This window comes from Pongo abelii, chromosome 2 (genome assembly GCF_028885655.2).
Source record: "Pongo abelii isolate AG06213 chromosome 2, NHGRI_mPonAbe1-v2.0_pri, whole genome shotgun sequence".
Lineage (NCBI taxonomy): Eukaryota > Metazoa > Chordata > Mammalia > Primates > Hominidae > Pongo > Pongo abelii.
Window position 1 is genome coordinate 32,729,800 of NC_085928.1, and position 14,385 is coordinate 32,744,184.

Genomic DNA, 14,385 nt, shown 5'->3' on the forward strand with positions numbered 1-14,385 from the left:
TCAAAATAACATTTCCTTGGCCATATTCTACCAACATCTATATTTTTTTGTCTATGAAGAATAATTTTTATACAAGTCTCACATAAATATTTGATTACAGAAAATCCTTTGTAAGAGAAGCCGTAAGATCTTTTACAGATATCAATTTAAATGAGTGAAAATGAAAGGGTAGAGCTCTAGGAATCAGATTTTTTTTTTTTATTGAGAAGACAGAATTATTAACTGTTTTGAAACTTACATGGGCTGTATATGTTTAATAGAAAATAAAACATAGATAAATGCAAACAAAGGTACAAAATGATGTTCAAATAACCACCACGGCAGGTATACACTCGAGCTGCAAATACTGGTTTGGATATTTTGGGCAACTATCTTTGGAATATTCTTTACTTTAATCCACCTATTTTAAATGTCCACACCTCTAACCAAAACTGATGGAGCTGACCTTTATACATAGAATAGTTTAACCAGTCTTGATGGAGAAACAGTATTTACCCTTGTAAAATAATTATGTCCATTAAGGAATGAATCAGATTAACTAATACAACCCATAGTTTTGCTGAGTCATAACAATGAGCTCAAAAGGCTTTCATACAAAAACATCACCAAAATAAGATGTACTCTGCATACACAATTATGCCAAGAGCACTGAGACACATAATGCATTTGTTCCTCTGGTCTCACAAAAATTCTCTCACCTAATAAGCAACTTAATGTAAAATCAGGGGCAGTCCCTCCTTTATGTACCCTACAAGACCTTTGAGAAAATTAAATGTGATATATGTTATAGTCCATGACAAATTTTAAGATTCCATGGAGGATTCAGTTTTAAGAATTAATAATATCAATTACTAAGTTAATATTGGAGTCCAAAAGTTTTATTTGCTGAAATATCTGAGTACATCAATAATATTCTTCTTAACTCTTTTAATCACAGGTTTACAATGCAAATCCTCTTGTTAAGTCATTCCTTCATTATGCAAAGTATGTTAGACCACTACCTTAGTCATCCCCTTATGCAATAAATAATAGTTACTAATTTTTGAGCATTTAACTATATGGCAGGTGTTTTCTCTGGGCTTTCTATGCAGTAATTGGTTTGATATTCATAACAGCCTTATAAGTTAAATTTAAATATTAGCCTCATCTACAGACTAGACCATGGAGGTTGAGTTTGGTTAAATAACTTCCCAAGGTCTTGGCTGGGTAATCTTAGCAGAGCAAAAATTTGAGCTTAGAGCTTGGCTTCATTATGGTTACACTGTACCACTCTTGATAGCCTTCAATCCCTCTTCTGCACCAAGCACTATGGCAGATAATGGTGAGGAGATGTCAGGAGTAGGGTTGGGAGGAGTGAACAGGGAGCTATAATCTCCATTCATAGGGAGTTTACAATATGATCCAGGAGAAATCAGGCCATTTCTACTCTATGTTTACTTCAGCTCATTTTTCCAAAACTTTCCTTTGTCTTTTAGGTGGTTACATTAAATTAGAGCATATATGCTATTTCTACAAATCAAGATTGACTTTAGAGCATATAGTCCCTCAAATGTATCTCAGTTTATTGCTGAAGTCTTTGCTTAACTAAAAATTTGAAAATTGCTATTATTGTTTGATTTCCAGTGCCACTGTGCCAGTTCAGTTTAGGTGAACCCTACTCCCTGGGTGAATGCTACTCCCTGGGTTATAGTTAGAATTTTCTATGATCATAAAAGTTTGCCATCACCTGACTCCATTTATTTTGGCAGCAAATTTGATTGAACAAGTTCATTATGTGGTAGTCTCCCAGGCACTTGGAATTTTGATGGCGCTAATAGACTCTGTCCTCAGAGGCTTCTACTTCAAATTTCCACATTTATAGGAAACCGGAAATAGTTCAAAGTTATGTTGAGTGAACTGGATACTAAATAGAAGGAAGCCACAGAGAAATGCTGTGCTGCCTTACCACCTTCCTTTCCTTTCCTTTCGTTTCCCACTCACATGAGCATAGTATGGATAGGATTCTGCAGCATCACAGACACGAGTTCACTTTGTGGAAAGATTACTACAGGACAAGTACTAGGTAAGTATTTTGATATCAATGTCTTCGAGTACTCTCACAACAACACTATGAGGAAGATATTTTTATCTCATTTTATGGATGAAAAATAGGGATTAATTCCTCTGCCCAGAATCTCACAGTGAGCACATTGTGGAACCTGCTGATTTCAGAACCTATATTTTAAAAGACTGTGTTAAATCACCCCTTGAGTGCAAGCCTAAGCACATTTCTTACAGTGTGTTCTGCAGAATGTTTGTTCTTGGAGATATCTGAGGAAAAAAGTTGTGTGGTGAAATAAATCTAAGCAATGAATCAAACTATGACCCTCAGACAATTCTTAATGCATTTTACATATGAAAGACTCCGAGAAGTGATGCAATAAACTTTTTGTAAAGTATTTGACCATCAAATTCTTTTCCTTTGCAAATACCTTTTAACATTTCAAGGAGCTAGGGAAATTTTGATATTGTATATCTACTTGAAGCTTGCAGATTTTCATGAGTCTCCTGTGGTCCAGCATTGGGAAATTGTACCACACAAACACGTTGCATTAATAGTGATTAATTAAATTGAGACATTTTATTAGTCAAAGTTACGTAGCCATTCCACATCTCCCTACCAGGATCTCTACCCTCCATTTCCAGACGCATTTGTACCTTCATACCTGAGAAAATTTGATTTTACTATCCGCAAGAAATATGGGAAAAAATCAACATTGTTAAATATAAAAAGGACCTATAGCATCAACATGTTTTTAAGGCTAAATGCCAGAATCAAGCTTGTAATACTGATGATTAATTCCGAAAGACTGTCTAAGGCTCTATCTACTGATAAATCTTGTCTTTGCAATAATAACCACATCAAATAGAACATGAGCAAATGAAGAAAGGTTGCCATCCTCCACTGAGTTCAGTCCTATAATCCACTGATTTTATTCTGGAACTTTGCCTTTTTCTTTGCCTCTAACACTTAAGGTGGAATCTTTCAGACTAATACGCTCTAAGAACTAAGTGTTTATTTGCTTTATTTTAAAATATCATTTGTTATGTAAGATAGGAATTATTTTTTGCCATATTCCACACAATTTTACCTTCCTACATTTGTACTCACAGTTTAATATTGCATTTAGGTTAATTTGAAATTCACAGTTACTCACAGAAAGAATTTTATTTAAAAGAACAAGGGCAATTAACCAAGTCCCAGGTAGGTCACACTTACATATTTCCATTTGCCAAACATGAGATTCTGAGGTACGTCAAGTCGGCAAGGCATGATAATGGTATCTCCATATGCTGAATTTACAGTATACCATCCAAGGCCTTTGGGGGAAAAAAAAAGAAGAGAGAAAAAGAGAGAGAACAAAATTTTAAATGTTTTCTTGAAATGACAAATAACTTAAAGATGCATGTCGATGAAGGTTGTCATCTGCTATAGTTTTATTTTAAATGGTATACAAAAGGTACGAGACTAGAATATATTTTCCATTTAAAAATTACCACCTTTCTATTTAGTTACTGAATCTTTGAATCCTTGAATATCACACAATCAAAATTTGTAGATCTCCAATTTTACCAGAGAATAGATAAGTGGTATATTCCAAAGGAACATAGTGGAATCTGCAGATGAATTATCTTCTTTACTGTATTTCATAGAAATAATTTCCACCATATTTTATAGAAATGTGGGACTACACAAAGACTAACATGATTAAAATTCTCAAAACTAGCTTTAACTAACTATATTTGTGTTTTTCATTTGAAAATATTATCAAATTTTTCTTCTGTAAAATTCAAAAAACTATTAAAAACAGAATTAATACACATAAGACCACAACTGAATTTTATTTATAAGGCGAAAGTGGCTTATTTTGTAGTAGTATAAATTAAAATACTAATTTAATTTTGTATAAAATATTAGCATAGTAAGAATTTATAGTGTGAACATGCTTTATAAAGTGCTATTTACAAAGTGATTATGTGAATTTTTGGAAGACAATATAATTTAAATCACAATTTTGTACATACAGAAAGCTGCCTCATCTTATTTAATTCTATATTAAGCAAAATATAAATAATAAATAATTAAAATGTGGAAAGAAGCAATTTTTGCATATGAATGAAAAGTACTATTCAAATCTGGATATATTTATGAAGGTTAAAAAAACTCAGGCATTTAAATTGGTTATAGTACTTGGGAAACATTTCAATTTTTTAACCTTATTTTATTTACAACAATCTTTAAAATTTAGAACTTTCACAACTGAATATCTATTAAGGTGTATCATAATTGGGTATAGAGTGTGAAGGGCTATTTTAAACAGTAGAGAAAAAAATAAACAAATGATATTTTGTCCACCAGGTGGTGCTAAAATGCAAAGCGACGGCAATCTGCAACACATAAATAAAACCATCTTCTGACTTTCTGAAGAAACAGGACTGGGAGGATGCCATCTTTTGATTGTTATCTATCAATCACCATGTATACCAAAATTTCATTTAAGATTGAGAATTTTGCCCCAGTGAACAGAAACATAACAAAGAACACACACTTCATGTAAATATGCAACATAACAACTAGTTTTCAGCATTTTTAACATTGTTAAGACAGAATACAAAATCTGCAAATAAGAATGTATTTTCATTTACTACTTGAGACATGAGGTTTACTTCAAATTGCTTATCATATGTTCAGTCTCATAATAAAAACTTATCTCAATAATTTTAAAAATTGTTTTGTGTTCTCCATACTGCAATTATAATCCCTTTTAACATCAAACCAAGCATAAGACTGTAAATGGAGAAATTTGTTTCATTCAACTTTGTTAAAATAAAAATAAAGGAGGTTTAGACATGTGGCTGCAGACATGCAGACTAATAACATTTAGGAAATTGCTTTATTGCACATTACATTACTTGTTCTCTGTGATATTTGGCTCCTAAATGTGGAATTTCTGCTGTGTGTATTAAGACTTGTTCATACACTTCACAGGTAGAGGTCTGCAAAGCCAAGGAAAGCATTTTGTAATTTCGTATTTTGTTTTTTTATCGGCTTATAACAAGGCACTTGAATATGTAATAATTTTGAGAGGATCCATCTCTATGCCTTAATTTATGTCAGGGCATGCACCTGTAATTGTCTCCTGTTATTTGAAATCATACCTTCCTTTGGCAACTAACAGTGTTTTCATGATTGGCCAAGGAGTGAAAACAGTTTACAGAGCTTAGGTACCAATGAAGTGAATCCTTTGCCAGCTAAAGGGAAATAAGAAAATTCCTTTTCCAAGAATTTAATGCTTTGCCCTTTCTCACAGACCATTTTTCTTTTCTCTTCTCTATAGAACTTTAATGTGCTACATACACATAATATTTTATAATGAGTCTTAAAGCTGTATGAATTTTAAGTACATAGTATATTGGCATGATGGAAGCACAATCAGAACAGGGAACAGATCATGTATTTTTAAGCTTTGTATCTCCAGAAACAACACCTAGCATCTAATGGGCACCTACTAAAATGACTCTGGAGTTCTTTCCATTTTGGTTATCAAATTAACATTTTGGAAAATCATAGAGCAGCTGACAACACCGGAATTTTGAGAATCTCATTTCTGCCACATACTCTAAGGCCATTCATATCTTATTTTGGATGTGTAGAGAACTTGGATTTTGATTTTGGGTGGCAATCTCTGTCTTGAGGAGAAACAAACAGCAAACACATTTTATAGGAATTCATGGATGGAATGACAAGAGAGAACATTCTCCCTTCCCTTTAAAGAGAAATTAAAGATTGATTACTTGTGCTCCCTAATTTGCAAATGATACCATGAAATGTCTCTTTCCTCACTTGTGATGACCGTAAAGTAAAAGTTGTTTATTCAAGTATTGGAAATTCATGAATGGCGTCTTTTAATGACAGCTCCAAATCCAAATCCAAATCCTCAGCCAGGAAAGAACTTTGAAGAGCAGAACGAACACAAAGAAATAAGATACCACACTAGACAGAGGGCAGCCGGTAAAAAGCCAACAATTATGGATATAAGCCCCTTCCACAGGCCTAGGGCAGAATGAGTGGCAGTAAGTTGGATGGCATGTTAGGAGCCATAATCGTGCTTATTTTAGAATCAATTTTCAAGTTTGCTATAATAATCAACTTCTCTCTTCTTGTAAGAGTATACTGACTCCCAAGTTCATCTGATAGAAGGACTGAAGGCTTGCGTCTGTGGGAGAGCTAACATCTCGTACCCCCTAGGGATAAAGTTGTTACAAAGACCATTGCGATTTGGTGATAAATTACGTCCTAATTTCTAGTGATACCTTAATCTTTGAGATGAAGTGTCAGTGAGACCCAAAGTACCTGTCAACTCGAATGATTCTGTGTACACTTTTCATAGAAGAAAGAGCTTTTTATGTTTGAATTGCCAAGTCTAAAAATTGAGTTTAGCTTACTAGAATTCCCTTGCATTTTTTTCCCTGTAATATTTGTTAGTTAAATTATTCATGGTTTTGTAGCCTAGAGATTATCAGGCACTACTGGAAATATAGAATGCCTGTGACGTCCTTCCTCGAAGAGGCTAAATGTCAAGTGTAAACCAATGTGGGAATGCATAAGTGTGTTCAGTATGTGTTATGGCTATGTGTATAAGCACAGGTCAAAAGAAACTTTAAATTGGTCTAGAACCTTCTGTATTAAATGTGTTCTATAAATTTAAGACATTTTATGACTTATTATTACTGTTGCTATTAAAGTGTCTTAACACACAATAAGACATAAAAATGTGTCATACTTGAGAAGCAGTGTGTAATTATTTAAGAATTTTAAATAAAAGGTTATTAACCAAAGGTAAAGAACAATAGAATTACAAAGGTTACATAGAAGTATTAATGGAAATTCAATGCGGTGAGCACAGGAAAAGAAAAATCTTTTAAACAAGTAATTCTGATATATAGAATCTCAGGCAAGTGACCATAAAATATAAGCTAGTTATAGTAATATGTTTTGTATAGAAAATGATTAAAAGAGGCACTGAAAACAGACTCTGGTAATGTTTTGAAGTTAGGTAAACATTTTATTTCTAATTGAAATAATAAAAATGTAATTTTGGCCATTTTGGTGACAAATGCTTTTTTCCATAAAACTAATTGCCAAATTCAGAGGAATCATTCTCTTTGCATTCCTGACATATAGACATTTGAATTGGGGTAGATTAAAATTCAGAATCTGCTACCACATTTCAAGCAGAAGAACATCAAATAATATAGAAAATAGAATGAGAATTAGACAGTCTATTTTCACATGCTGTAATTTAGCATGGTTAATTATTATTTATTGCACCAATACATTAATAGCATCATCATCCTTAAAAGAAGTTTTGAGCTGTAGCTCTGCTAAGTGTCATAAAAGGGTTAACTGCAATTATAATGGACTCAGAACTTATAAGAACTAAATGCCAGTTTCACAAAAATTTAACAGAGACTTATTTGAACAAATGAACTGTCCCTGAGGAGGCAGATAGAAATGAGAAGTTTATCCTTAGAAATTACTTCCATATTTTTTTACTAATTTTGACAGATAGACATGCTAATGCTCTTATTTGTTTCACTAATGAATTAGGATATGTACAACTCTAAAGAAAATGTAAACATTTTGTAACACTAGTTTATAGCGGTGTTTCTCAACCTGGTCACTATTGGACCAAATAAGTCTTTATTGTGAGAGTGCTGTGCTGTGTATATTACAGGATATTTAGCAGTAGCCTTGCCTCTACCCATTAGATGACAGCACCACTCTTCCCCCAGTTATGACAGCCAAAAAGTCTCCAGGCATGACAAATATCCATTGGGAGGCAAAATTGCCCACCAAACCTTATGCAATTCAGAATCACTGGTTTAAACCTTCAGTCATTGGTTTCTCACATGTGATTAAACTGGGTTTCCAGTAAAGGAATTTTCAGAAAAGTAGAATCTTAGCATAGGACTAAATAATTACTGAATACAAGTGAAGGGATAGAGGCAGAATGATACATGATAGTATCTGGTTATTATCAAATTTGTTTGCCTCACAGAAACATTAAACCACAATGAGGAATTAATTCCTGACTTCAGGAAGAGGATTCCCAATCTCTTTACAAAAATGACAAAGATATTTTGTTTTAGCAAGTCTATTTCCTGTATCACAATCAAGGACAAATTATACATACGATATACATATGTATACTGTACTTTCTAAACCATACATTTCACATATATTGCATTTAATCTGATAAAATATCATAGTTCTACTGATAGAGTGAAAAAGGTATTTTTTTCAAACCTGAGATTTTATGATTCAATCACACAGAGTTATCTCTCAACTTCTCCCATACTTTATTGTATAAACAAGAGTTTAAGATTATCATCAAGGTCATGAGATACATAAAGTAAGTTCTCTGTGTGTGCATTTATGCATGTGTGTGTGAGATACAAAGGGCTATAACTGCCAAGTAATTTGGAAGGGACGCTGAGTGAGAGAAGTTACCTGATGATATCTAATGTCATTTTGCGAAATAGAAAGGGCTTTTTCTCATTTCTTTTCCTTTGTTAATTTTCCTTCAACAAATGGGGGTAGTTGGAGGCCAATTTGGGTCTGCTGCATCTGAAGTAGGGATATGTTTGTTCAAAATTCATTTTCTGCATTGCCTTTCTCAAGTGTTATACATTATAATGTAGATATAATTGAGTGAGGCCTACAAATAAGACAAATAGTAATTATTCCTTCTTCTTCCCCCCACCACTTGCCACTGTGGAATAATCTTCAGAGGGAAAATGTCCATGTTACTAAATTATAAACTACTAGTAGTACCCAGGATTATGTTTTAAGATAGGTACTCTTTATTTTACTTCCAAGTTAGATATAATTTAATGCTCTAAATATTTATCTTTTTATTAAACTATAAGCCAATGTAATAATTCATATTATGTCATAGAAAGAATTACACAAACAATAAAGTTTTAAAAATACATTATTGATATTTACATTGCTGTGCAGAAAATTACCTTCTTAATTTACCTTAGCCTGATAGTTTGTTATTCTACAAGCATGAAATGATTTATGAGGCTGGATAAGTCGCAGTTTCTCCCAATTAGTTTAGGCTTTACCGCATCTCTACCTAATTTTTATGGTTCCTTGGCCCCATCTACTCCATTCAGATTCCTATGTTTCCTTTAAGGCCTATCTCAAAAATCATCCAATCATTCAATCATGCATCAAGTATTTATTGGACACCTGCTACAAGGCAAGTTTTAGGTGTGCTTTGTGAAGAAAATGTATAAGTAAAATACCGAGGCCTTTTCCTTAAGAAACAAGATGAAATCAGTGTGAGGTTTTGGGTTGGTAAACCAAATGCTGTGGGACTGTATAGAAAGGAATCCCAGCAATGAGATTGAGGATATTGATAAAAGCTTCTTGGAGGGAATTTCATTTGACCTCATCACTGAATTGAGGTTTCTATAGATGGGAAGATAGGAACTACCTCAGTAGCACAGTGCATGAGAGGCACTGAGTGACGCTTGGTTTTCTCTCTTAGGGCAAACTCAATTTTTATTATAACAATTTCTACAGAGTAGATCTTTGATCTTCATAAGGAACATGTCCTAAGACTGGCAGTTTTCCCAAATTCATAAGCACACATAAAATTTCTCTAATAAAATGCAATAAAATGTTAGATCTCTATTTTCTCTTTACTTTCATCATCAACACTAGCATTTGGATTCCTTTTGGGGCCATTTTTATTATAAGCAAAAATCTTATTTAGAAATGATCAAAAAGCAACAGAATTGATTGAAGTTGTGAAACCTTATTTTTATTTTTTGAGTTGCCTCATGAATTTTAAATCAGAATATATGCAGATTCTACTGCACTCATTAGCATTTCTTAACTTGAGATCCAGGAATGAACTTTAAAGCATATACTATACTATTCTTTGAAATTTTGGGGAATACAGCTACAGGGTAGTGTGAGGGGAGCACTGTGGTGATTTGAGATTAGTATTCCTCCAAAATTGTCCCCTCTTAAAATTGTCCCCCCAAAAGCTATTTTTGCCTTAAAAAACATTTTAATGGAATATAATATAGATGGAAAAAAGTACACAGATCTAGACTTACATTTGAAATGTCACTAAAAGCACTGGGCTTTAGGGTTTCCTTGGCAATGATCCTCACATTCTTTGTTCTGAGCAGGAGACTGAGATTCCACATACTTGTCCACAATGAAACCTCTGTGTTACCAAGTCATCATTCCTAAATGATGAGTATTTTTGGCCAGGCTATGGGGTCTATGCCAACATGCTAAGGCACAGGCCTTTAAGTGGTGATGAACTTAAATAAAAAACATTTAAAAATACTTCATGTTCTGTATGCGTGGGAAGGGGGTGCTTTGTGGGGGATAGGCAGAAAGAATACAATGAACCAAAAACTCTAGATTTTGTATGTAAAAAGAATAATTGTCTCTATTTTGTTTTAAAGTAGATTTTCATAGTAAGGAGGACTAAACAGGAGAAATGTTTAAGTATGTTTTCCTTTATACTATATATTTTGCTCAAAAACGTGTATGTAATTAATAATTTGTGTTAACTGAAGTTCCGAAAGTTGACTATTTCTTACTATCATACTTCTAATTAGGATTTGAGGCTGATTCCTTAAGGTGCTCATATAAGTAGAGTCCTTCACTCAGAGAATTAGTCAATACAATAAAAATAACCAGAAAAGTATGATTTTCCTTCTGCTCCCCTCTCCCCTGATTCATTTTCTCAATTTAGTTCTTGCTAAGGAACTAAATTTTCTTCAATTTAGTCTAGATTCTGATCCTGTTGACTTCATTTGGGAACTAGCTTAACTGGAGATGTAGAAACTTATATTTGAAATATTAGTTATATTAATTCAAGCTAAGTAATGCAAAGGAAAGATGAATACATTTAGATTCTAGTGCTCTGTACATTTTCTGAGCATGAAAATCTAAGTTTAACTATTTCAGAGTATCAGTTCTACTTAAAAGGAGAAAAATGACACTTTCCTGTGCATTTTACCACATAAGTTGTATTGAAATTGTGAATACAATTCAATTATTTTAGCAAGAAGAAGAGTGTACTGCATTCGTAAAAACATTATCAACAGAAAGGCAGGCATAATGCTTCCCAAAGGATCTTAATGGAATCATCTGAAGTAATGGAAATTTTTGGAGTTTAGAATGAAGTCTGTCTACAGAAAGAACTCAGTTATTGTGACATTATTAAATTTGTTTTCTGCAAATAGTTTAATGTCATGACAACAAAAAGATCTCTTGATTTCAGAAAATCAAAGCTATCTTTGATAACACTACCAAACTCCAAAATAAAAAATTTCTAATTGCTTCAATATCCCTAAAAATGCTTTAGAAAAAATATATCACAAAGACTTTTAGCCAATAAGATTATCATTGTTTTCACAGAAAGCATCTGTTAATAATAGCTTACATGAACTGTATTGCTTTAGCTTTTAAAGTAATATTCAATAGTATTAGAATTACCGACTTAGAAAATGTTGTGTTATAATTGAGGTAGTGAATTACCAGGGATAAAAAAGTGGATTATTAGGGCTACTAAATGAGCAGAGTAGTAGATTTCTGCTTCTGAATTGGTTGAGTGATCTTGTCCAGTATGCTAGCTTCTGGTATATTCCACATTGAGTATCTAACCTTATACTGAAAAATGTTTATATCAATTGAAATACCTTTTTGCTCTTTTCTTCACATGAATCACAATCAGCATTGCCTATGTCTCCTGAGGATATAGATTTGTACAATCAAACATGGTAAGTAATAAAGGTTAAAAAGCTATTTAATAGGTTTTTCCACATATTTGGTGCAGCTTGCTGGCTGATTTCCGAGACTTAGATTTGTGTAAATTCCATGCTTTTAATTGACAGCTCCCTGGAGGGGTTGCAATACAAGTTAAGGTCATAGGAAGAAAATTACGGCTTTCTATGGCATTTTGTCCTTTCTTTAAGAACAGAAGTCAGCTTACTATGAGATCTAGTTTTCTAGCTTTGAGGAGAAAGGAGAGATGGAATGTTTGTCCAAGATAAATTTTTGAAGGAGACTAAAAGCACAGGAAAGAGGAAATTAAAAATAAAACAAATAGTCGTATACACTTGGGAAATCAGTATAATCTGCTATCTGAAGATAAAATCATCTTTCTGCCTTAAGAGATGGTGTGTCACCTCAAGGACTGAGTGAGAATGGAGAGTCACGCCCATTGTAGCTTGCCCACAATGGTAGCCCAGTGGGGTAACTCTGGAATGCGTGAACTTAGAGAGTCATACTGACATCTATTAATATTTTAACAATAACTTTTCATGCGTTCCATTTTTCCTGACAGTCATTCTTCTTAATTGAAGAGTGGGAGGAAAGATGGGAAAAAGAACAAGATAATTTAGGAAGGCAATGAGTAGAGATGAGAAATATAGGAAGCTGTATTGAAAGGTAGGTTTATCATTTCTAAGGGTATGAAATCTGCATCTGAAGGTGCCTCCAGTTTTGAAATTTTCCAGTACTCCCAAAGATTTTAACTATTTGAAAACTTCATTTTATATCCCAGAGGCCAAATGTAATTTTTTAATGTCTTATATTTATTCTGCAATTTAGGAAATGGTTAAATGCACCCCCCAGAAGAATTTTTGGAAGACTAGCTATCATAAACAAGGTGGTAAAACATAAACGAAAACACTGGATAAGGAAAACAAGTTCTTACAGCAGGCCAATGGCACCTATAGACTGATTACACAGGAACTTGAACATGTGGACAGTGTTACTAAACCCTGACATGAACCCCTCTTCTGATAATGTGCTTGCTTTCAGTTGGTTTCCCACACTTGGTAATATTTGCATTCTGTCTCACCTGTCTCTGCTTCTCCTCTTCACATCCTTAGTTAAACGTTATTAAATAAGTGGTTCATCACTTTTGTTTATTATTTAGGGAAAAAAGTCTCTGTGAAGTTGAGTGGACATGAAAATGTTCCTCATAGATCCCCAACTGCTGGGAACATAACTTACCCAACTGCCGCATTCTGTCTATTACCAGATTTGTGCTAAGGTTACAATTTTACCAGCTGTTCCCAGCTAATAATTGAATGCAGCAAGTATACTAAGACAGGCAAGTTTCTTGGTTACAAGAGACTCCTATGAGGGCTGACTATAGCTCACGGATACCCTGATTCCCTGATGAACATTCCTTAGACTGCATGACAGTCTAGAATGCTTCCACCCAACCTTCATATCCTCTCCCTTTCACTTGGGACCATCTTTACTCTGCGGCATATTTATTCTCCACACTAACCACCCCCATCTTCTTCCTCATTTTTTCTCACATAGGTGTTTTTCCTAATACATTCTTTATATGTTAAATCCATTTTGACATCTGCTTTTCAGAGGATCCTAACATCTGGGGAAAATTAGGCAGATCATAACCATATTGACCCACTGACATTAGTAGACTATGAAATTCCAGAAAATAAAGATTTCAGTACTGATGTGGTGAAAAAAATCCCACCTTAATTTAGTAAGGGGTTAGTTAAATTAAAAATAAAAAATATACAAAAAATGAGCTTAACATTGATTAAAGACTTAAATGTAAGACAAACCTTAAAGCTTTTAGAAGAATGTATGGGGAAAAGCTCTTTGACATTGGACTTGGCAATAATTTTTTTGGATAAGACACCAAAAGCACAGGCAACAAAATTAAAATATGCAGGTAGGACTATATTAAACTAAAAACCTTCTACACAGCAGAGGAAACAACCAGCAAAATAAAAAGTCAGCCTATGAATAGGGAGAAAATATTTGCAAACCATATACCTGATAAAGGGTTAATATCCAAAATATGTAAGGAATTCATACAACTTAGTAGCAAACAAAACAAAACCCACAGAGAAGCAGATAAAAAAAAACAGGCACATGACCTGAATAGGCATTTTTCCAAAGAAGACATATAATTAGCCAATAGGTATATGAAAAGGTGCTCAACATCACTCATCATTCGGGAAATTAAATCAAAATCACAATGACATATAATCTCATGCCTGTTAAGATGGTTCTTATTGAAAAAACGAGAGATACCAAGTATTGGTGAGCGTGTAGAGAAAAGGAAATCCTTGTACACTCTTGGTGGCAATGTAAATTGGTACAGCAATTATGAAAAACTGTGTGAAGATTCTTCAAAAAGTTAAAATAGAACTACCAGATAATCCAGCAGTTCCACTTCTGGGTATATGCCTAAAAGAAAGGAATCAATACTGAGATGCCTGTACTCCCCTGTTCACTGCAGCATATTCACAATA

At 33.6% G+C, this 14,385-nt stretch overlaps 1 protein-coding gene across 4 annotated transcripts in view; it reads right to left on the reverse strand.

The window, feature by feature from the left end:
* The window catches only part of ALCAM (activated leukocyte cell adhesion molecule), a 208,397-nt gene that overhangs the window by 53,559 nt on the left and 140,453 nt on the right, over positions 1–14,385 (reverse strand). For all 4 annotated transcript variants that reach the window (XM_054550354.2, XM_009238568.4, XM_063721593.1 and 1 more), the window contains 1 exon segment: positions 3,260–3,360. In XM_054550354.2, the coding sequence (XP_054406329.1) occupies positions 3,260–3,360 (101 nt within the window).